Source organism: Dermacentor silvarum, chromosome 2, assembly GCF_013339745.2.
Source record: "Dermacentor silvarum isolate Dsil-2018 chromosome 2, BIME_Dsil_1.4, whole genome shotgun sequence".
Classification (NCBI taxonomy): Eukaryota; Metazoa; Arthropoda; class Arachnida; order Ixodida; family Ixodidae; genus Dermacentor; species Dermacentor silvarum.
In genome coordinates, this window is record NC_051155.1 from 175,827,911 (window position 1) to 175,853,601 (window position 25,691).

The 25,691-nt window shown below is 45.8% G+C and overlaps 1 protein-coding gene across 2 annotated transcripts in view; it reads right to left on the reverse strand.

The window, feature by feature from the left end:
- LOC119442189 (putative sodium-dependent excitatory amino acid transporter glt-6) overlaps positions 1–21,546 on the reverse strand; it is a 120,128-nt gene extending 98,582 nt beyond the window's left edge. Inside the window, exon 1 of one of the 2 annotated variants that reach the window (XM_037706965.2) lies at positions 21,059–21,546. Coding sequence is in view for 1 of the 2 variants with exons in the window: in XM_037706963.2 (XP_037562891.2) it covers positions 8,106–8,594 (489 nt within the window). In the remaining variant the exon portion in view is untranslated. Of the gene's footprint in view, positions 1–8,105; positions 8,610–21,058 lie in introns of those variants that run through there. The other variant, XM_037706963.2, reaches the window with a different exon arrangement.
- Between the last annotated feature and the right edge of the window lie 4,145 nt (positions 21,547–25,691).

Genomic DNA, 25,691 nt, shown 5'->3' on the forward strand with positions numbered 1-25,691 from the left:
AGCAGCACTCTTCGTCATTGAGATACTCGCTCGCAATAGAGCGCCACCTCCTCTGTGGTGCCCGAAAAAGCCGCCTGTGTACCTTGCTCTTCCAGGAATTCCGAAGAAGGCTAGCCTGACTTCCGCGGTTCTCAAGCAGATCACATCGGAGCTTTTGCTTAGTTCGTACTCGAAGCGAACACGGACGGTTCGACCTCGGAAAGTTTGACGGGAGCCATTGTTATACCATCTCGATCGGTCGTCAAGTTCAAGACTTCTCACGTCACGACATCTAGAGGTTCCGAACTCGCTGCTCTTCGCGCTGCTGGTGAATACATTGAAAAAGAATCACCTACAAATGGGCTATATTTCGTGACTCGAAAGCAGCCCTCCAAAGCGTGCGAAGTTTACGACTTGATAACTACGACCAACAGGTGTCCTAAATCCACGAAATTGGTCATTGCGTTTCTGAACGAGGACATGATATGATATTTCAGTGGCTGCCGGGACATTGTGGCATCGTTGGTAATCATGTCGGCGATGACGCTGCCCGACGTGCCCAAGCTGGAGCACCGACGCTACTTATACCTTTTTCGAGAGTAAGCGCTACAAGTGAGCTTCGGAATCTCGCACGTACCATCATGTTGAGCCACTGGCATACTCCGCAGAACTCTAACCATCGATAATACAGCTTGGACTCATCACTGAAACTGCAATTACCAACAAACTTTTCATGACATGACGCAACACTGCTGTGTCCTCTGTGGGTGGGAGTAGCCTTCACTAACTCCAACTATCGCATTGGAATGGCGGACTCACCCATGTGCGCTAAGTGCAAGTGTGAAGAGACCATCGATCATCTTGTGTGCCACTGTTCTCGCTTCGATAAACAATGCCAGACTCCCCAGTGTGTCTTGAATAGACTGGACGATAGAGCATTTACAGAAAAAAAAAATATCTTCGGAGCCTGGCCTCACAGCTCATCAGCCCAGAAAGCCATTCGAGCTCTTCTACAGTACCTGAAGACGATGTACTTGAGCGCCCGACTTTAGATATGCTGCATCCGGCTTAGTGCATGTGAAAGTGTGATCAATACAAGTATATTCGATCTCTCTTTCGCTCCCCTATCCCCCTCCCCACCTGTAGGGTAGCGAACTGGAAACATTCAAGTTAGCCTCCCTGTCCTTCTTTCCCCCCTTCTCTCCCTCTCTCTTTCTCTCTATTGAGCTAATGGAGTTCCTCCGTCGTGCCCGCCGTGCTGCAATCCAACGCACCCGATGGCACCGAGGACGACGTCGTTTTGCGTGTCGACGATGCCTGCAAAGCATCCGACGAGGACGATTTCTCTGGCAATTCCGACGAGAATGCAGCTTGTGGCGTCAACTAGCGAGATTTAGTAGCCGAGTTCACGGTAAATTAAGGTGTGTCATGTTCAAACTTGTTCGCTTCTTTGAAAAAGATATCGGCCGCCTTATATTCGAATGATATATTATTTTATTTCCCGGTGAGTTCTATAGGAGTCGACCTATATTCATGTTCGACCTATCTTCGAGTAAATACGTTAACGTCAAATTTAACACTCGATATGTATTCTGTCTTTTTTGGCTGTTGTACATATAGGAGGTTTGGGTTTTGTCTTCCCCAACTTAAGATAACGCGAATGTGAATAGGGGACTATTTTCGCTCTCACTCGTGTGCCCTTTGCCTGCGTAGCTTTCCCTTCATTGCCGCAGAAAGTTGTCCGCGAGTATTCGTGGAGCGCTTTCGTGGAGCGCAACGCTCGCGTTTCGGACGAATAGCTAAGGATGTGAAATGCTGCATCTGTTTTGAATATGCCAATCTCCCCGGCACTGCATTTGTTGCATTCAACACAAGCGGCAGATAACAAACATGATGGATTGGCCAAGAAAATCTGGCCATGCTCGTCAGTGTTCTGGAGGTTGTTTGAACACCGGAGCTGTTTAAGCCGGGCGTAATGTGTCAGATGAATCCAAAAATGTGGGCGGATCCTGGCGGCAGTGCAGAAAGGGTCCAAGCGCAATGGCAGATACCCCTGTGAACTAGCGAAGCTGAGTCTGGATAAGTCTAGCTAAGCATGGTTGGGACTACCTAAGCTTAGTCAGCCATCGATAGGAAATTTATAGCCAATCAATAGCTAATTGATAATCGATCAATAAATTCCGGGAAATGCTGGGGATGACTTGGCAGTGCTTAGCTTAGCCCAAATACGTGGCCAATATCTTGCGATAGCCAGTCGATAGCCAATCAATAGCTAATCGATAATCGATCAATAATAATAAATTCCGGAAAATGCTGGGGATGACTTGGTAGTACTTAGCCTAGCCGAAATACGTGGCCAATACCTTGCGATAGCCAATCGATAGCTAATCAATAGCTAATCGATAACCAATCAATAATAAATAAATTTCGGGAAATGCTGGGGATGACTTGGCAGGGCTTCGCCTAGCCCAAATATGTGGCCAATACCTTGATGGCCAATCGATAGTCAATCCATAGCTAATTCAGGGAAATGCTGGGGATGACTTGGTAGTGCTGTGCCTAGCCCAAAAGCCAGGACTAGCTAGGTGCCCATCAGCTCCGCTGTTTCTTTAGCATTGCGCCTCCAGTGCAAGCTACGCTATTTTTTTTTCTTTTTTTTAAAAGTGCGATGGAAGGACTGGCATGTATGACGACTTCGGCGTACCTTTCCCTTACCGTAGCTTTCGGTTGTTTTGTGTGGCGTCTTTAAACAGGTGCTTACTGAAGGAGGTAACAAAACCGTAAAGCCACTGTGACAACCTCACTGATCGAGACAGCTAGCCAGTAGCGCACCCAGGATATCTGCCAGGGGGGGGTTGACAGTTTGCCAATACCATCTAAACAGCACTAATTTCGATTTCTTCACGTTAAATTGTCAAAAAAATGCGCTTTTTGTGAGTGTGCAGACGATTGCGCGTCTTACATCTTAGTTGCAGTACTCAAATGCGCAAGGAAAGAAAAGGGGTTAAACAAAAGGGGGGGATAAGTCGGCCTCAGGGGGGGGGGGGGGGGTTACAACCCCCGAATCCCCCCCCGTCGGTGCGCCACTGCAGCTAGCGTTCAAGACAGCATATACTCGTTTCGTGAGATATCATTCGGGAATTAACCTCATTTGCTTCCTTAAGATTTTTCAGAGAAGGCTAGTTTGATTCAAGCCCAGGGGATTCCTGTTTTACATTGCTTTCTTTAGTTTTGCTCGACGTCATATGCCATTCACCCCTTCGCAGCTTTGGTGCTTTCGTTTAAGATCGCATAGAAGCTTTATATATCTTCTGTTCTTGAGTGCCGAGTTACGACGGTAACGTAGGGAGTGCGGAATATGAAGACTAGGTTATAACATTAAAAAGAAAAAGCTTGAAACAATTTTCTTTTCATTCTCTGGCTGTCATATTTTAAAGGAAATAATTTTGGCATGCTACATGGTTGCTTACTGTGGATACGGGGCTTAGGTAAGGAGGTGGCTGGGGGGGGGGGGAGGAGGAGAGGTGGTAAAAATGCGTTGTTTTCACTTAGAAGGAGTGTTCGCGACAATACGCCTGGTCAGCCCTGCTGATAAGCTTGAGAAATGAAGCCCATGGCAATAATCTGCATGACGGTGCTCCGATGCGCGGAAACCTAAAGACAAAATAATAAAAAGGTTAGGCTTTGGTAAAAGGAGGAAATAAACCACGGGCTTGTAATACTATCGCTAACGAAACGCACGGCGACTGTCTTCGTGGCACGCGTGCTGAAACTAAAGACGATCCAGTGGCTCACGTCACGTTCAGCTAAGGGGCGTTGAATTTCAAGAATTAGCCTGGGGAAAAAATAAAGAGAAGGAAGGAAATGAAGAAATAACAGCGTTCTTGGAAACATTAAAGTGCTGGACTCGAACTTTCCTGCGTCCCTTCGCGGTTCTGATGGGGCTGTTTACGCACAACTCACAAGGAAAACCGCCGTGTGGAGCTTTCTTCACAGAAACACCGCGAAAACTTCTGCAGAAGGCTGAAATGCTTAGCGTCCGAGCAACCCGCCGGGGTGGCTCAGTCAGCTAAGGCGTTGCGCTCCTGAGCACGAGGTCACGGGATCGAATCCCGGCCCCGGCGGCCGCATTTCGATGGATGCGAAATGCAAAAACGCCCGTGTGCTTGCGTTGTAAAGAACCCCAGGTGGTCAAAATTAATCCGGAGCCCTCCACTACGGCGTGCCTCATAATCAGAACTGGTTTTGGCACGTAAAACCCTAGAAAAGAAGAATGCTTAGTGTCCGAGCACCTGAGGGTCCATACTGCGGTTCACTTAGTGGCGCCTCGTCCTATAGTTGCAAAGCTTACCTCTCACTATATCACCGCTCCTCTGCCGTTGCTGCAAATACAACAACCCGTAATCTGAAGCGTACGGTTTGCTGATTTAGAAAGGAAAGAAGTAGTTAATCTTTCGGACCCCTTTTCCCGTTCCCAGTACAACAGGGTGGCCTGTTGCCTGTGGCAACATAATTTGAGTTATTATTTCCTAAAGTGTGGGACATGGGCGTTCCAGTTACTTTTCTGCTTCAATGTGTAAAGCAGCATATTGGTAAAAAAGTAAGTGAAACAACAGTGCATTTTTACGGCGAGTTTGATGGCGCATATCTCCAAACTGGTGTCATTCTGGAAATTTATTCCAAGTGAATACACCTGACAAGCTCGCCGGCTACAATTCGTAAATTGCAGTATGTGTCGTAAAGTAACTACATAAGAAGTTAATTAGTGAATTGTGGTAATTAGTTTATTATGTGTTTCGATTTCTCGTGCTACTAATGTCCGCCTCTTCGAATAACCCAGCGCAATGATATGAATTATGCTACCTGCCACAGGCGATTTTTAAAAATTTCGTACAACTTAATTTTGCACACCCTGTATAGTCAAATAATAAGAAGCCAACAAACAATGACACAAAGGACACCATAGGGAAAATTGTTTTCCCAGCGCTTTTATTGGCCGAAGCTATGGAAGAGCACGAGACTGTACATTGTCAGTTGTTTCTTCTTCTTTCTGGGGTTTTACGTACCAAAATCAGTTCTGATTATGAGGCACGCCGTAGTGGAGGGCTCCGGATTAATTTTGACCACCTGGGGTTCTTGAACGTGCACTACAACGCAAGCTTTTTGGCAAATATCTACAAGGATTCCACAGCTACCTTGGTTCTCCACAATAAAAGTAGAAAGCTACCTATCAAGAAAGAGGTAAGGCAAGGAGACACAATCTCTCCAATGCTATTTACTGCATGCTTAGAAAGTATTCAAGCTCTTAGACTGGGAAGGCTTAGGAGTGAGGATCAACGGCAAATAGCTCAGCAACCTTCGGTTTGCAGATAACATTGTCCTATACAGCAACAATGGAGACGAATTACAACAAATGATTGAGGACCTTAATCGAGAAAGTGTAAGAGTGGTGTTGAAGATGAATATGCAGAAGACAAAGGTAATTTTGAGTAGTCTGGCAAGAGAACAAGAATTCAGGATCGCCAGTCAGCCTCTAGAGTCTGTAAAGGAGTGCGTTTATCTAGGTTAATTACTCACAGGAGACCCTGATCATGAGAAAGAAATTTATAGAAGAATAAAATTCGGTTGTATAGAGCATAGGGCAGGCACTATTAAATCCTGACTGGGAGCTTACCATTGCAGTTGAAAAGAAAAGTGTACAATCATTGCATTCTACTGGTGCTAACATATGGGGCAGAAACTTGGAGGTTAACATATAAGCTCGAGAACAAGTTAAGGACCGCAAAAAGAGCGATGGAACGAGAAATATTGGGCCTAACTTTAGGATACAGGAAGAGAGCGGTGTAGATCAGAGAGCAAACGGGGATATGAGATATTCTAGTTGACAATAAGAGGAAGAAGTGGAGCTGGGCAGGACATGTAATGCGTAGAATGGATAACCGGTGGGCCATTAGAGTTACAGAATGGATACCAAGAGAGGGGAAGCGCAGTCGAGGACGGCAGAAAACTAGGTGCACGGGGCGATGAAGTTAGGAAATTTGCAGGCTCAAGTTGGAATCAGCTAGCACAAAACAAGGGTAATTGGAGATCACAGGGAGAGGCGTTCATCCTGCAGTAGACATAAATATAGGCTGATTATGATGATGATGATGATGATGATGATGATGATGATGATGATGACGACAACGAAAAAGCACACGGGCGTTTTTGCATTTCGCCTCCATTGAAATGCGGCCGCCGTGGCCGGAATTCGATCCCGCGATCTCGTGCTCAGCCGCGCAACACCTTACAATGCCAGTTGGCCAGGTTGCCAATGTCACAAGGAGCTGACGACGCCTCCTGCACGCTTTTTGCAACCAGTGAAACCACCTATTTTACCATTTGAAAAAGTTTGTATCGACTTGCTCGGCCCCTTTCCCAAGATCTCTACCGGTCGTCCATTAAATTATTGTGTGCATTGACTACTTGACGCGTCATACAGTACAACTGAATGTCATGCATAGTTTCTGAAAGGGTAGAAAATACCAACTCCACCTCCATTCTCGCGCCCTCCCCTTTAATCTCCTACCTCCAACAGCTATATCCTGAACCTGTCTGTACAGACAAGCAAGGTTAAAGAAGAAAAGAGAAAAATTGAATGGCGTGCTTTTAATACGTGTTTTTTGTGTGATATATTCATATCCTTAACGTTCCCTCTGCTTCATACATCCTCTCCCGGGGTAGAGACAGTGTCCTTGAATTACGATAAATGTGCGTCGTTATTCCCGCTTTCAGCTGTGGGAGGTGCATGCTCGGCGCGTGGATAAACCACGCTAGCGCGTGTCATGCGAGCAAATGGACTTTTGGGATTCTTAGGGGCACATGGGACCTATAGGACGAATTCTCGTAACTATAGCTTTGAGTAGGTGCACGTGTTTTGTCTGTTGTAAGTGTTTATTGAGTACATGTATCGCTGTCACGTTTCACCCACTCTTCGTACGAAGTGGTCCATCTAGCTTCTCTAATCTTCCATTCAACCTGTAATCTCCCTGTTTCTTTACTGTAGAGAAGAAAACAAAGCGCAGAAGAAAATACAGCGTAGTACCGTACAGAGACAACATAATTCGCTGGTGAAAGGAGTCTATATATAGAAACTTCTCTGTAAGGACGAAAACAGGATATCCCCCGGAAGGTGACGAAGTTCCGCTTGCTAGTCCGGGTCTGTTTTATTCGTTACTGCCAAGAACAACGCGATGTTGGGGAGCTATTCTCACACCCACGGTGCAGAGCTTTTTGCTCTCGCAAATGAGCCCCTGTGTACACTTAAAAGGAGCTGAATTGCTGCCTACTTTATGGCAAATGAAAGTTCTGGCCAGGAATGAAGCAAATAAATAAAAGTGCAAAACAACGTTTTGAGTTTCTTGTTTCCCGAGAGAGGCGATTCTAGCGAGCTTCGCATATGCGTTGTGTGCTGTGTGCGCTTTAAAGATGTACTCGGAGATGAGTGCTGCGTACCATCTCATGTATCTCGTTTTGTGCGCAGTTGCTATACAGTCTACATGTCTCAAAGAGTTGCAAAACTGTTAGAAAGAGAGTAAACATTCACCATAGAAATATACTGGGTCGATCATCTCAATTGATGTATTTGGAAACCCCGTTTACCTTTTTTTTGTTCCTTTGGGTTGTTGTACACGTTCAAAAATATACATATTTTTTTCAACTTTGAAAGGTTAAGCCAGCACAAAATATCTCGTACAAAAGCTTTTGTGATATGACGAACACAGACTCAACGAGGCATGCGCAGCAGCCTATGTGACGGCCTGCACTTGTGACGAACTGAACGATATCAGTGAAGAAAAGGATGCAGAGAGAATGGAAAGCTTGAGTGATCACCAACAGAAAAAAAACAATAATAAGAAAATGTCAGATAACACTTCGAGCTTCAACGCGTGTATCTCCAACAGTGAGGATAAATTGGTGACAGCTTTGAATTGCGAATAGCTTTCAAGCATATATAGTTTACTATTTAACATGACCTGAATTTAGAAATATAATCATTTTCAATAATTTTCAGCTTCAGCAAGGCGCTGCAAACAAAACAGTAAATCGAGAAATCAAGACAGTCACCGATTCAAGACTGCGCTTACCGTTGCTAGGTCTTCCGAATCGCTCGCACTGGGAACGTACACCCTTTCTTCGCTCGCCATCGTCTCCAATGTCTGTACCGTGCTTCTCGGGCGAAACAAGTGACTGACGGAGACGCTCGGGAAGAACGGCGCTTGCTCGCGAGCGTGCGCGCGTGCGTGCGCGCGCTCGGACTGCCTTCTGGGCCTCGAAGAGACTAACTGTCCACTTCCCGTGAGATCTCGCAATACACTTCCGCGGCTCGGTTGCAAGAAGCGGCCAACTGGACGCCACGAGCAAATCATGGGGCAGCTGATCGGAACAGCCTTGTCGCCTATAATAGCGCACCCCCGATTGAACCCGCAAGAACCACCGCGAAAGGACAAGTCAGCGACGGTCCCCTTGAATTCGAGAGATGCGACAAGTTCTAGAGGCAATTCCACTGGAAAGAAGCACGGTGGTTCACACCCGAAAGGACCCTGTTCCTTCTGTAGTATCCAGAAGCAAACCATTTCGCCGTGACCGAGGAAGCCCATGTAAACAAGCCGGCCACGAAAGTGTCGGGTTATCTCTCTCGGGAGGGTGCAGTTGTAGGAGTGGTGAACCGTGGCCGATAACGCATGTCGCGCCGCACCTGCAACGCATGACACTCTTGAGTTCGCGTGTGTACGTCTGCGCGCGTACCTTTTGTTGTCTCTTTCTTTTTTTAGCAGGCGCCTTAATAGCCGCGGAACGTCGAGCCTGAAGCGAAGGAGTCATTTTGGCGGGCAAGGCAAACATTTAGCGGTAGCGTGATAAGGAAGGCGTCACGAGGCTCGGATAGGAGTAACGGAAGTGCGGGTCGACGGAAGACGGAGCGAGTTAAAGCTTGGTCACGCACGTGTGGAGGCTGAAGGCACAAGCCGAACACGTGCCGGCCGCGAAAATGAAGCACGAGATTACATAGGCGGTGCTTTCAAAGTTTATTTATATAGTTTCTCAGCGATAGCAATTATAGGGACACCAAAGCTGAACAAAAATTAAGTCAAGCTGTATTAGCAGAGTATACTCTTCTGCAGTGGGCACAAACGTTATATACACTTCCCGTTAGAGGAGGATCGGTACGCAAGAAAAGAAACTGGCACGAAAAACGAGTGGCGATGCCGCTCTCAAGTTTCCGCAGCAGCGCGACGTGACGTAATGGGTGTTGACCGCGTCAACCCCCGGTCTAGTTAACTACTTATCGAAAAAAAAAAAGACTACCATTTCACATTAAAGAAACCAAAGACTGCAACAAAACAGCCCGCATACCGGAAAACACTCCGAAGTCCGTGACATCCCACTGACCTGCCGGCGCTGAAGTTTCGGTGGGAAAATCGAGAAAAGGGAACTTGTCCTACATTTCGTGAACCAGTTAACTAACCTTTCTGCTCTTGTATTGTTTGCGTTTCTACAATTTTATTACTATTGCATCTTTCATCCTAATCATTTTGAGTAGCATTTCAGACATTTCGCGGAGCTAGAATTTCCAGCACTGATTATAGGAAAGTCCTTGTCCTTTAACTCTCTTTTCCGGTTAACTTTCCTGTGAGACATTGACCTCCGACGATTAGTTTTGGACATGTCGGAGTGCGTATACTGCGCGAGTGTGGTGTATTTCGCGTGTGTCGTTTCACATGTCATCGCCCTTATCTGGATTACCATGCTAGGCGCACCGCTACAAAAACACCTCCGTATTTTATATAAGTTCCTAAGCAGCAGCGGAAAACATGGCGCCAGCAACAAGAAACTTGGCCCTCCTAGAAACTACTTGGTGTTTATCGCGCTAAACCAACGAATGCCCTGCTCTAAAGACGCGGATCGTAATGCGAGCTTGTTATTTGGGTCTGTGAGAGACAGCGGAACGGTCATTGACAGTCCCGGATCCTCTGTTGACGCAGAAGCCGCGTGATAATGGAGACCAAGCATTTTTCGCCCGCCCTATAGGTTACATCTTGCTTCGATGTGAAGCCGTTGTTTTTCATAAGGTCCTTGCAGTTCAGGACATATGAACGCGCACCTTCTTCATCAGGTTCATGGACCTCAAGTTCACCGCGCACCAGAGGTTCTTCGCCACAATCTCGTGATCCCTTGCTAGGACAACCTTGTTTCGCTAGCCATTCAGAGACAATCATTATTGGCTTCACGCAAATGCAGCTCTTTTGACTTCTCATTTCGCGCCGAAGTAATATTTAATCTTTTCTACTGAACCTTCCGCTTAAGGACACTAAATGAAGATGGCGGAGTTATATCGATAGATTATTTGTCTAGAAGCTCATCATCGTTTTGTTTGTACCAATATATATATAGCTTTGTTAGGTGGAAAACTGCCGCCGATGGTCCCGCTTCTGCTCCTCAATTTTAACCGTCCCCGCCAAAACGTACGATTTGACGTAATCTCCACGTAACCTCCATCGACGTCACTCTCCGCGATTCAGCCAGTGCAGACGTCATATGAGAGGTATACCGTAGTCCACAACAGGTGATGCCACTTCTATTTCCCATTTTCGTCATTTTCTCGCTTGCAAAAGCTCTGTGCTCGCTCCAAGTGACGAATTAGTTATTACAGAAGCCTAATCTTTCATTCTATCTCGACTATAATACGCATTTGGTATCCCTTTAATGTCCGCGAATTTGATTTTTAGTGGACGCAGTTTAGGGGGACTTATTTTCCTTGTCTTAGGTCACGGGGCCTTCCTTGCTTGAAATAAAGATTTATCCATTCATTTATTTCCTGTGCTGATCTAGCTTAATTGAAAAGAGCTACATGGTGTGGAGTGCACATGTTTGTACATACTATAACCCTCAGGGCCCATTCTTATGCGGTTGAAGGCTGGACCCGTTGATTCAAATTTCGGGCGCATTACAGGACGTGAAAAGCAGGCAAGGGATTCCTGTCCAGCGCTGCAGCTTTATCGTCAGTAGGCTTTCCTTTAGTGTACGTTTCCCGGTATTGAATTCCCCACACGGAGGGGTCATCGAAGCAGCCGCTACAGAAGAGGAAATATTCTTAGGAAAGTGTTGGCGACATCGGCTGTCAGTAACCCTAGGGCAGATGGTCTGTAAACAAACATTGCATTGCTACGAGTACTTATAAGGATGCTTTGAAGATAAGAGGAGAAGGCTCGGGGCACAGCAACAACAACGAACAGTCACTGTGCCAAAATTATGTCATCCAAAATCGTGCCAGCCAATTGCAACTACCCGGAAGCAATGCATTCCTTTGTAGTTAGCTTGAGCTGCGAATTCCTATAGGGGCAGGCAAACAGCATCAGTAGGTTTTTTCACTTAAGTTCAAAGCAGAAAAAAGAAAGAAAGAGAAAACGGGTCTAACAAGAGCGGAGGCCTGGGCTAGTTGGTAATACACAATTAAAGCCACGTACAGCGCGAAGGACAAGGACTGAGAGAGACACTGCGCTAGCAGTGTGTGTAGTCTTTCTTGGTCCTTGTCGTTCGCACTGCCCGTGGTTTTAAGAAAACGAGTTCATACTTCCTTTAGGGTCACAAAATTGTGCAATAATGAATTGATAGCATTGTTTTTTTCTAAAAAATTTTCTAATCGTAGCTTTCAAATCCGAGGAAGATGCGAGAGTAATTGTCTACTCCCGACTGAAGTACTTTCGTTGAGATCTGCAGCCATTTTTAACTAGAGTAGAAACGTTGTTATGACAAGATAAAAACAAAACGAAACAATAAAAACACCCCAGCCATTGTGTCAATCGATGTTATGCGAAGCGGCTATCCAGGATTGTTTGGGATTCCACGAAGCGATATCAGGCGGACTAACGTTCTTCTCTAAATTGAGTAGTCATGTGTGGCTCACGAGCGTCCGTGTTTGTGACGACGGTGGCTCGACGACGACCCCGTTGAAAGAGATCGCATGGCGGCAACGGCATCATTTCTACGCCGGCTGCTCGACGCGACCTTACGACAATGTAGTTGTTGGTTTCTGCGTCAAGTAGCGAACGACCGTAAACTAGAGAAATAGAGAAACTTCAGCGAGGAAAGTGGGCCGGTCCCGGAGATAGTGCAGGGCGCCTCTAAACGCGAGCTGTCACAAGGAAAGAAGACAAGAACGTTGCACGAGGTGCACGCGCCGAGTGTTTCAAACAGCTGGCCGGCTTTCTAACAAGAGAAGTATGCGTACGATCGTGGCCTGGTGGCTAGAGCACCCGGTTGCCGTGCTCGATGGCAGAGGTTCGATTCCATCATCAAATGAGGGAATTCTGTGGTTTTACGTGCCAAAACCACAATTTGAGTATGAGGCACGCCGTAGTGGGGGACTCCGGATTAATTTTGACCACCAGGGGGATCTTTAAAGTGCCTCCAATGCACAGGACAGAGGCGTTTCTGCACTTTCGCCCCCATCGAAATGCGGCTGCCGCGACCGAGATTCGATCCCGCGACCTGGTGCTTATAAGCGCAACACCACTGCCGCTAAGCCAACGCGGCGTCGGCCACACATAATTAACATTGTTTTATTAAACCGAAACGAGACAGGAACCTACCTCGCTACCTGCCTATACGTGCCTTCTGCAAGGTGCCAATAATGAGGCAAAGAATGCTTTGCACTAAAAGAGTCTATATTGTGCTGTAGCATTAAGTTAGATATTTCAAAGTTTGACAAGGACCTATACATTCTGCTTCAAACGTTTGCTTCGGCCATTTGGTCACTAAGAAATATGCAACCTTCGTATCCATACTATTCGTTGCTAACGTACCAACACCTCTTGTTACTATAAGCAATAGCCATATTCACACTTGTGATTAGACTCTTATCAATCTTGCTCAGCTCTCACATCTTCGCATTTCAGTCCAAATTAGAGCGGCCGTTGAGGCAATGTCAGTGACGAAAGACGGGAACAGAGAGAGACATATCGTGGGGAAGGGGGGGTAGGGGTTGATTGCGTACGAACACAATCGTTTCCGGCCGGGAACATGCGCTGGTATCACCTTGCATCTCGCCTTAGCCTGGTGCCAGAGTTATCGTCTGCCAGAAAACGCGAATCAGCGTCCCGTAATACCGACAGCGAGCTCCAAAAACCGCTCTTGGACACATAAGGCTCATTTGATAATTTCATAGAGAGCAGTGTACACTACCCCGTGATAAGTTGTCTGCCTGACTGGCTTCACAACGCGGCTTTCCGAGCGGAAAGCGCGTTCGGAAGCAGCGGAAAATTTCCTGCGCAAGATGAGACAAACGACGCGCTATCGCTTACTCTTATCGCGAACTTTATCGGAGCAGCGCATCTTGACGTATCCCGTAACATATTACGTAGGGGATCACGTAACAGTTGTCCGTCATGCAAAAAGACAGCTGGCGGGCACGCCTTCTCCGGCGCCCAAGCTGTTAGACGTGTGTTTGACAACGCGATGTATACTTAACATTGTGAGACCTCGCGCATCACATCCAAGCAGCGATACTGTTGGTGGTGGCGCAGTTGAAGTTATGTCAGACAGTTTCAGCGCCGGTTGCAGAGGATTTTGTGCATGTACGTATAAGCCTGAAACGTATATAACTGAGTGCGCCTGCAGCCGAGCGCATTCGCAAATGAATTGCTATCAGTGAATGCTGTATCCTCTGCGACAGACTTGCAGCTGTAATGGCGTAGTACGGCCGCTGATGGAAGGACAAATAAAAAAAAAAACGAGGTGGGGACATTGTAAGAACACGCAGCTCAGAACAAGAAAGGACAATAAGTGAGAGTAAGTGAAAAAAGTCATAAGAAGATGCAACCATACTAACTTTTCCTGCTTACCATCCTTCTAAGAAGAATAAAGAAATGAGCTGAGCTCCGCATTTGGTGACGGCACCGTGAGAATGATCGCATCGCTTTGCTGGAAAACATTCTCGATGAGCTGCCTACTTCCATCCTTCGACGCATTCCGAACATTTCAGCTGTGAATATTGCAACGAGAACAAATGCGCATACTGCAGCCAGAGTAGCATGCTGAAAGAAGGGTAAAGAGTCAATCCTACACAGTGCATAAACGCTTGCGAACTGCAATGGTTTTCCGTAGACACAATGAAGTAAGTTCCGATACGGCTGACATGACAGTTATGAAATCTTGAGGGGTTTTGATGGGCAGCGATGCATAGCTATGAACTAATTTGGGCCCTACTCAGACAGCAGGCTCTATCGTCTCAAGAACAACATTGCGATACACACGATCTCGTCTTTATCCGCAGTGGCTGCACTGGCCGCCAAAACACGTACACCCTGCACGATTGGTAGAGCGGGAATGTTGCGCGTTGTAGCTCAGGTGGCTAGCGTGTCTGTTTCCATGCTGCACGGCAGATTGGTCCCCAGAGGCGGTTGTTGGCAAAGCTTCATTTTTAATGCATTTGTGTAGGGCGAAGCTCAAAATGATGATGCAGCCTGATGACGGCGGCCAAGCGGCGGACAGGAAAAACAGACACAGCAAACACCATTTCGAACTTTTATATTTGTGGTTGCAATAAGATTTTGCTCGCGATATGAAGGTCGTAATACGTTTGGCATCGGGAGGCTACTCAGTAGCCAAAATATGCCATCGGATAAAACATGATGGCAAACGCTGCTGCTCAGTTGAATTCGATAACTCGGTTAGTGCCGCTGCTATGGCTGTTTAAAAAAGAGGTCTATATTTGGTCAATTTTTATAACCGGCACCGTAACAAATATAACACAGCGAAAGACACTGCAATGTGATCTCACTTTTAGCAGCTGGCGAACTTTGTCAGGTGACCCTGACAAAGCTTACAAGCTTTGTCAGGGTCACCTTGGCTTTCAGCGACACAGAGTTGTTGCTTTAAAAATACAGTACCAACCTTATATTTTGTTATGTAGCTTGTCGGACCCTAATTATGAGAGCGTTGCATGTAAGAGCCTCGCGCTTCATGAGAAATTATACCTATAAGAAATATCGCATGATGAAATCAAGTAACAAAAAAGTTTGAGGCGTTTGCTCGTGCCATCTGCTGCACCCATAATTCACTCGAGACAGGATTTTAACAGCTGGGAAACAAGATGGCTTTCTTAAAAGAGCGCGTAAAGGCGCAGCAGTGCTTGAAGGCCTGGAGTCACTGTTCGCAGGTTTGAGGCCTGGGTATCGCGAAGCGGGATCTTTTGGCAACCGCAAGGAGAAGTGCACTGTCTCTGCGAACAAAATAAAGCTGTCATTCATCGCTAAGAGAGAGAGAGAAAAGAGAAAGGGAGAGAAACAAATGAAATGAAGCATTTGCGGCTGGACGAAGGCTGTACACTTCTTTTATGACGAGTTTGCCTTCCAGGTACTGGCGAAGACATCCTACATCCCACCTACATTCCGTTATGTAAGATTTACCTGTGTACTGTGACAAACGTTTTTCTTTTCATATGCCTGTTAAAGTTTCGGTCGCAGAATCTCTGAAGCTTCTGCATAGCCTGGCGAAGACCCTTTGCAGAAGAAGTGGCGCTCGTGTAGTGCTTCAAACAAGTGACGGCACCGCCAAACTCACTGCACCCTGCAGCCATGTACATACTAGATAGATTAAAATACATTCAACCATTCACGCATTTTACTGAGAAATTGTCTTATTTGCCAATCGTGCAGAGTATAGACTTAAAGAAATGTCATACAGTCGCACCTTTAGAGTGAGAGCCGCATAGTAATTTATAATAATAAGAGTATAGCCACTACATTGTAAGACAGTCTACATCCTTTTGAGGACGCCTCCGTAATGGACCCCGTGTTGGTCGCCCAGGTTGACAGAAATTTCAATAACTGTACCTACTATCGACCAAAAAATGTGTACGGACTGAGAAAGCGCTAAATATCTGAGCAGCCTTTACAAGTAGCCAGTAAAACCGTACATCGCAATGTTGTTCGCATATACCAGTAGAGGCTGGAAATGGGAATACCCGGCTGCGTTTGGATGCTGCGGAGATATTCAGCTTTTTGTGAGATCCCTTGGTCCATAAACTTTTTTGACTGATAGTACATGATGGGACATCTCGGGTGGCTTTGCAAGATACCTAACGCACAGACAGTTCTTTTTATCGCAATGTTAAGTTCTGGCCCAGTCATCCTGGCATGTAGACAGAGTGAACATGAACAGTAGGTATAGTATAGTGATGACGGTATGTTGTCTTGGTGTTGAGCTCAGCGGCTGTATATATCTTAGCTATTGGCAAACTCAGCACAGTCCTTTAAGGTGATGTTCGAGCATTTTACTAATGTCTTATGCAGTAGTAAGTGCTCTAGCTCCCTTATTGCGTTCTTTTTTGCCACAATTCCGCTCGTTTTATCGGCAGAGTTGTCCTAATGCTATAACAGTGACTTCATCCTTCTGAAACTTTGATCTGCAGTATATTTATTTTCACATAAGAAAAAAAAAAACAGCAAAGTGCTGGATTTCGAATTATGCAACCTTTTCGTACCGAAGAGCCCCTTCGTGTGACAGACAGTGAAACAGACAATTTCTACCGTATATAAACAAAATTTCTGGCGGAATTCAGGGCTACCGAGAAATCAGAAATTTATGATGACAACCATTTTCTTGGTTTTTACCAATGTGTAGTATAGTGGGGTCGTAACAGTAGGATCGGAAGCTGGTAATCAACCTGCTTTCCCGCATTTGTCCTATTAATTCGCAATGTCAAGGTGTCACGTTTATGACTATTTTTTCTCGTAGATGGGACCATCTGTACCTATTTTTTCAAATAGCCTTCAAACAAATCTTTTCCTAATGCGTTTATTCAGGCTAATTATAATTTCCTGACGCTTTAGCCAGACGTCTCCTTGTTAGCGGCATGCTTTGTATTAAAGCTCTTCCGGCTATGTGTAATAACTGTTCAGTCGCTCTCCCCTGAATCTTGATTCTGTCAGCGCCGTTCTTTCGAAGGCTGGGATCCTGGTCCCGATGCTGTTTCTTTCCATCTGAACGTCTAACTGCCGTGCCTTGGCGGTTCACCAAACGTCGTTTTTTTCCGAGAACACAATTTGACGAGGACGGTCTATGGCATCTTTTGTCTCGATACGGCATGAAGTGTGCGGCGCGATTATCTCACCCCATCTGCCTCAAACAGATTCATCGGCGTCGCTTCTCTAATTTCAACAGCACTGGTGGTGGTCGTTGATACTGGGGTTCGTCTACAAGTTTTCAGCCCCAGGACAGCGTTTGTTTACAAGGCTGTTCTGCTGTTCCGTATAATAGACTCGAAAATACGCCGACTAGACTTGTTCCTCCTCCTGCCTCTGGCTGCAGTTGTTCGTAAATCCTGAAGTGTTTCGTAAGCACAACGCATATTTGTTCACACATTGGTTGATGAATATAATTTATAGAAACGCGAAAACAAGGAACATATACTTTCTACGGTAATCAAGAACGTCAAACTGGTACTAACTGAAAGGTACGAGCTGGCGAAATTGATTATATAAATGTCTGTAGGCCTGTTCATAGAATTGCGCACGACATCGCACACGTTACTGCAGTATGAACTGAGCTCATACATTAAATCACTTGTCAAGATGGTGCAATGTGAGCCATGAGCCTTTCTTACATTTATAGTACAACCTATAATTGCTTTGATTTAGCGAAATTATTCTCCACTTTGGTGCAGGTTAATTCATGCTGCTGACTAGAGCTGGTGTGCGTACCAATTCTACCCTAATTTCGGTAAAACTGAGAAAGGCAAGTGTCACAACCAAAGCGAATGGTGCTATTCCAAGACACCCCTTATGGAGAAACGAAATAGTATGATGCGACAACGTATACTGCACTAATTGTAGTATTTCGTTGTGGCGAGAGAGCGGTGCCGGGCGACTTATCCTGTTCACACTTTTCGCTTACACAAGGTCACTTACACAAGGGACATCTTGCCGCACCAAGCTCCTTTAGTGTTATTGCATTTAAGGAATGAGGTGGGACAGGAACGTGTGGTGGATATCAGATGCAGACGATAGCTGCGTGCGCTCTTTCCTAATATATAACCCCTACTAGCCACGGAGATGAGGACGGAATTCCTTTCTACGGGCTATGAAGCAATTATTAGGTCACGAAAGGGCATCTTTTTTCGAATATTACAGGCTGCTGCACGCAAATGAAGACGTAAGAAAGGAGTCAACCAGTTATTTGGCTCGATCAGGGAATCATTGGCACACCATTTCGTTATGGCACTTATATAACTGCCTTTGCTGTTTTGAAACCTATTATACTTTGTCTGTTCACAGAAAATACTTCTGCTCAGTCTTTCATGTCCTTCGATTTTTCTTTAGGGTCGTCAGATTTGAGGGGGTTTTAGTAACTCTATTAAAACGGTTAACCGTGAAAAGCCTGTGAGTTTTCCAAGGTTTCTTAATGCGGGTTACAGAATATATACATTATTGTCCTGAAAGTGGTGGAGAAATGCCAACTTAAAGCTTACATGAGAACCTGACACAGCACCAAGAAAGCTCTCAGTGCTGGCCGATCGCAGTAGGTCCCACCTCTCGCGCTTTCAGTCCTTAAAACACTTTGCATAATGATATGACATATCTGATAATGCTAACGGCTCTGCAGTGAAATTCATCTGAAAGCATACAGAACAGAAATTCCCCACGAAGAATACTCCTTTGATTCATTCGGTATTTCTTGTATAGTGAGATGACTCAATGTAAGAGGATCACTTGCAGCAATATCGCAGTTTCTGATTATTCGGTTCCTTATCTAATTCAGTTTCGCCAGTGATAACCGTGCGCAAAGCTATTTCCACGCAGCACGTCCAGTCTGTTGTATTTACACGGTGCTCAGTCAACCAGTGCACACGCGGATATCTCATCTAAGAACCGTCGGGGTTGCTTAGTGGCTTTGGCATTGCGCTGCTAAGCACAAGGTCGCGGGATCAAATCCCGGCCGCGGCGGCCGCCTTTCGATGGGGGCGAAATGCAATAACGCACGTGTACCGTGCATTGGGTGGACGTTAAAGAACCCCAGGTGGTCGAAATTAATCCGGGGTACCCCACTACGGCGTGCCTCATGATGAGATCGTGGTTCTGGCATGTAAAACCCTAGAAATCCTAATATTTCATCTAAGTAGGCCCTCGAACACGTTTCGTGTGACTGTCCTAGATGTCGTGTGCATAGACGATCACACTCTACTGCATTATCTCGCATGGACGAAATACCAAGGCCAGAAAAAATTCTTTTTGAACACCTGTTTCACAAACCATCGCAGCAGAGGGCTAAGAAAGCACTGTTACAATTATTAAGAACAAGCCTGCGCACGCGAATGTAGCACTGACTAAAATTAACTGTTATCCGGTGCGATAATGGTGGGCATGGGCTCCACGTCTCTCTCTATATATTTTATTTTTATGTTTTTTACCTCCCCCTCCTCCATTTTCCAGTATAAGACAGAAAACTGGATATTTCGTTCAGTTTAACCTCCCAACCTTTCTCTTTTTTTGTCTCTCTCTCACACAAAGGAATGATTGCTTCATTTTTATTGTGTGCGTTCGTCAAAGAGACATTAATATGACTGCTACCATCTAACTAGGCTGTATAAATCGACCCCTTATTGTGGTTAGTGTACTGAAATATTTTGCGAACTTTCTCATACGCAAGTGCCATTCAGTACTTATATAAACTGCCACCGTCGCTAGTATACAAGAATCTGTGCCTTCACGGCCTTCTTGTAGCAAGTCGAAATGTCGTGGTATAGGGAGCCCGGCCATATTTAGAGCAAGCGATAGGCCCCGATCACATGAACCTGCTGTTTCCGACGTCTGGGATGGTATGTCAATCTTTACGCTTCACGTTAAGCCAATCCGACTCAGTGCCACTTGAGTGGGAAACTGACTAAAGACAACGCAGTTCGCTAGGCATTTTACTTCCGACGTCCAACACTTACTACGACGTCAAATGAGAATACATCCAACACTTACTACGACGTTAAATGACAAGCTTCACAAAGCCAACGCAACCTAACTCTGAAGCACGGAATGCCATCGCGACATAAGGTGCAGTCAAAGTGGCCTGTTTCGAGTGATGCGGGAGAGGTCGACGGGCCCATGCTAGAGCGACCGAAGAATTGAAATGAAGATGCACTCGACCCAACAATCCCCTAACGCAGACCCTTTTCCCAGCTAATCCCCAACAGCGGCCGAGAGCAGTCTCTTTCCTTGAAATAAAGGTTCTATTCCTTCATTCATTCATTTGCAAAAAAAAAAAAGGTGTTATGTTTGCTTCAATTCCACGATTTTCATGCCTGTGCTTATGCACGGTATTCGTTGCTTCTTCGAGTTTTGTTCTAACTTCACATAGTACCTAGCAGCCCATAGTAACGAGCACGATAATACACTATGCCAGTTCGACACTTCAATGAAATAGGCACTATGGCATAATCGAAATCAGAGCAAGCGGCGCCTCCGAGTATATAAAACACAACTGACGTTCTGTATAGCAGGTAAATAATCAGCAAATTGTACTATAACAGGTATCGTCAAAACCGTTACGATCATTCCAAGCGTTTACATTACGTATGCAGAGTAAATGACCAAGTAATACGCCGCATTGAGTTCGTTCACTGTATATAAAGCTATAGCTGTCTTTATATAAAAAAGAAAATATTTAGCAAGGTTGAACTCACTGTGGAGTCTGCTTCCTGTTTTGCTTAACCTAATAACCTCTTTCTCTTGGATACATGAGAAGTAACCGTATTGCGTTTATTTTGCTTTAAGTTTTTAAACCCTTTCGTGAGGCACGCGTGTTTCATCAACTCTCGCAGAGAATTTAACATCCGCAATAAACTGGAACTTCCTGTTCAGCCAGGTTTCACCGAGCTCTCGCCCCCACTGCAACCCTCCCCACCTGCCACCGGTCCAGTGCCAAGTTTTGAGGTAAAGAATGAAATACACACTTTCCACTCGGTAAACACTCGCCCCCGAGACTCACGGGGAGCGCGCGCCGCTTCTCTTTCGCGGCGGTTCGAGCCAGCAAGCGCGTGCGTGCCGTTTACCTCAACCGAAGGATGGGGTCGTAGGAGGTGCGTTTGAGCAGGATGAACTGGTTGAAGAGGCGCGAGCTGAGGCCCAGGCCGCGGCTTTCCATTCGCGGCGGCAGATCGGCGCCCGGCGACGACGGGTCGAGGAGGGCGCACGGGCGGCGGCAAAGGTTACTACGGCGAAGAGCAATGGTGGCGGTGGGGCAAACACGTCCGTTCCGTTTCTTGGCACCGCGGTACGCGCGCAGGGTTTTGAACGACTGGTCGGAGCTCCGGTGGCCTCCGCGCGGCGACGACGTCGGGTCGTGAAGAAAATAGCGAGAGAACAGAAGGGGCGCCGCTCGGCAGTCGAGGTGAGGTGAGGGGAGAACGACTCAGAATAGCAGCAGCTCGTTCTCGGGGAACTGGGAGGAGGGTGCGGCGGGGATCAGAACGCCGCAGGCTGCAGCCACCGCTACGCGTCGTATAGCGCAAACTGCCAAGCGCAGGTCGCCTATCGCGGGTAGTGCACGGTTGAACTGGCGGAGACGAATCGCGCCATACGTGCTGGGCATGCGCGTTGAGAGGGACGCGTAGGTTTCAGAAGGGAGAGGGCGAGATAGGAGAGAGCGAGGAGGATATGTGTGAGAGAGAGAAAGAAAGAGAGAGTAGGTTGTTATGAAAGGGATGAGGGTGAAGGTGAGAGGCGTCGGTAAGGGTCGCGAATGCAACAGTTGAAAACACCTCGAACGCTTAACATCCGGATTGCAGCGATGGTGCAACAAAAAAAAAAAAAAAAAAGAAAAGAAAGAAAGAAAGAAGCCCAGAAAAGATGACTGCACGCTGTGCCAAGTGCCAAAATAAATGTTCCTCCGCAATGCAAGAAAAGCGAAGTGCCGAGGTGATGATGGAGGAAGCTAGCTGCTCGTGCAAAGCGTGGCCGACGTTCTCATCTTTTTTGTTCTATGGTGGCAGCGTATGACACGCTGTAAATCGCCGCTCAGTGCTTTTGTCGTGACATTGAACCTGAAGATAAAATTCAGATATGTGCAGTAATAATTTTTGTGGTGGCTTTTTAGTAGCTTATTGGAACATCACGTCGATTGCCTGCACTTCATAGCCCTTCGTCCGCAAGGAAAACTGGGGGGGGGGGGGGGGTGGGTAGGTATTTGGTTAGGGTCCACCTAGTGGACTGCCCATTTCGGCTGTCGCGATTGGCTCCAGCAGCACGAGCGAGAAGGAGACTGGCTGGCTCCAGCTCGCTCGTGCAGCTGGAGCCACTCACTCACTCACTCACTCACTCACTCACTCACTCACTCACTCACTCACTCACTCACTCACTCACTCACTCACTCACTCACTCACTCACTCACTCACTCACTCACTCACTCACTCACTCACTCACTCACTCACTCACTCACTCACCTCTCCGAAATAAGAAAAAGAAAAAAAAAAGATTCTCTTGATATGACCTAGTGCTTATCAACGAGATTAACATGTTCAAAAGCAAAACTTTCCCGATCGCTGCATCTCTCCAACACACGCACGCACAAATGTTTTTCACGGATATTGAGATGCAGTTAGCATTTATGTTTCAAACCTCTTCGTAGGCAGTCAATTCAATGCGGATTATTCGCGCGAAAGCTGGCTCGAACCACGCTTAAAATCGGTCACGTGTGCCGCGCAGATGACGTTGTCGTTTTATATTACATACACACTTATCCCCTAATTCACCATTATCAGCTAGTTAGGGGCATAACGACATACACTGATGTTCGACATGTACTTTAGATCCAGAAATATGTATTCGGCCAATTTATAATCCATCTTACGGGTTCTCTTCAAGAAGTGTCGTCTTGGGACCATGACAGAAGTATTTTTGTCTCATGTTTTTTTTTTAATATTTCATATCTTTGTGATAAATGCTTGTGTATTACATGGGGAAAGTGGTATAGCCTCAATTTCTCAACTGTGTCTTGGGATAGCCGACAGGATGTTGCCTGCCTTGTCATTCATCTACACTGCGGTTATTAAAAAACAAGCTTCGGTGTAATCTTGAAGAACAGAAAAATGTAAGCATCCTAAGAAATGCAAAAAAGAAAAAAGAGAATCGCGGTAAAAAAAGTATCCTGGTGTGCTTCAATTCAGCGAGGATGAACTGGTAGTCTCCAAGCTACCCATAAGCCTTCAGTCTAGGATGTGCAAGCGTTATTTATTGCTCTCGCTTATAAGCTGCCTTGCGGCATGTTCATTTTGATCCGTTTGCTTGTACTATAGTGATATACCCATTACGTACGTCGCAATTTGATATGCTATATGCCATTGTTTAGCTTGAATGCTCCATTGTTGAACGAACTTGACGGGTTTTTGTTGCTGCTGATTGTCGCTAGACATTTCATTGTTTATATAATGGGATCTGATATGCTTTGTGGGTAGCTGAACACAAGCGCAGCCATATCTAGAGGCAGCTTTTTCCTGCCGCCTTACCGTGTAGAAAATGGCCACATAATCGAAGTATGAATTACAAGTTAAAAATTTCCTACATGACTCGTAAAATGCTACGGAGACGCGCTTTCCTTCCGTTCTTAGGCGGTAACACGTTTTTTCCCCCAACTCCAATCAACCCCTGTCTGCTTATGTAAGTCAGCCGGCAAAGAGCAATGCCAATGGAAATATTCCAGCTCGGCTACCTCAGAACGTTTTGTTTTGTGTATAACTTTTCAACTCGCTACGCTTGTATTACAACAGGATATCGGCTTTCCTTTCCAGACTATACACAGACACACACACACACACACATACAAATATAGAAAAAAAAAAGGAATTGTCAACGAAACGCACCACTTCGTGCGCTCTTCAGCTGTGTGTCGCGAGTAAAGCCCTGTAATTGGATGAGGGTCGCTGCGTTTATCTGAGGTTATACGACATGCAAGCTCGGACTGATCCGTGCTTCGGTTATATATACAACGCTATAAACCACAGACAAAACAATGTCACGCAGTGCCAAATGATAAGCACAAACGCAAAGAAAAAAAGAAATAAAAATTATGTTAAGCGCTTGTCTTCGCAAATATAAGAGCGAATAGACATATTGTGACGTCACAGTAAGGGCGGACATTTATTGAGCCCGACAGACGACACGGCGAAGAAGGGCGTCGTCCACAACCGGCATGAACAGCCTTCCGCACAGTCCACGCTGATGATGCGCCCGCACGCGCGATGAAGATGAAGGGCACACGCATGGTGATGATAATGTACAGATTATGAAGAAGTGCACAATAAATGCCCACAATATGTATATACATCCCAGTGTCTTTTTGTTCGAACCACAACAGAGAGAGAGAGAGAGAGAGAGACAGAAAAAAAAACCCCTACAGTTTTGAAATCAAGTTAGGCTTAGAAAAAATTCTAAATCTAGAGCCGCTTTCAAGACGTGCTAGTCTTACGATTTCTGCTCAGCCGACAAGAATTTATGGCTGGCCGAATTTAATATCGCAGCTTTAAGATTTGTGCTAAAGTGAATATTTTAAACTGTAAATAGTCAATTACCTTATTTAGCTGCTTAAGCCCATGCAATTTGTCGTGAAATAGTTTGGGCAATTCCTCGAAACAGGCTGGATTTAATTATATGCTCCACGTGCTTTACTGAAAATAAATTATTCGAATTAAATAATAATAGGCACGATACATTTTTAAATGTTAAATGGGCAAAAATAGTTGCAGGATTCTGCTTTATAATCTTGCATCAGCTTTCCAGCCTTTCATAGTTATGAGGGACCTTCATAAATATTGACTCATAATCCTAAAAAAGAAAAAAAAAGAATAGGAAAGATTACGAGCTCTTTTACTCTTGTCTCTCTCTGGCCATGGCCCTTGCCCCACAACACGTCACCATCATCGTAACCAGCTTTTCTTTTCAAAGAGAACGAGATGTAATGACGGCAACAGATTGGAACTCACATTTCCTCACAAAACAGCATTTACACAAGCGCATCATTACGCATTTGATTCCGCATACCATCTGAACTATTCCGAACCAAACTGCTCTCTGCCGGCATCCCGGCTTGGTGTATCTTTCGCAAATACTTTTGCTTGCCGCATCGCGCGGAATGCCTGCCAGTGCTGCCGGTGATTACTGTGGCAGCGAGGAAACCACAGAACATGTCCTCTGTCAATGTCCTCGTTAGAGCACGCAGACACATTCGCTTGCGACAACACTGGCACATCTCGACGACCATCCACTTTCTGAGCAGACGATCTTGGAATGCCGGTTTATAATGTCTTCACACCAGAAGGGGACGAAAGCGGTGTTCAAGCTCCTTCTAACTCCAAGTGAAAAGCTTATTAACGCGATAGCGTTAAGGGACCCGTGTCGCAGAAAATCCGGCGTCAGCGTGCCGTGAGCGGAAATTCTCGCATATATTTAGGTATACCTATATGCCACGCCTTAATTGCTATATGACATGCGGTGCATGCGGGTTACATTGCCACATTATTCTATCACTGAAGTTGCTCACACATTGTCTTACATTCTTGACAAAGTTATTCCTCGGAATTTGGAGAATGACAGCCCACAAACGTCATGAAACAAAACACCGACAGCGCATACCTTTTATGTTAAGTCTCCTCAGACTGAAATATTAAAAGTGCGAATCAATAACAGAAACCT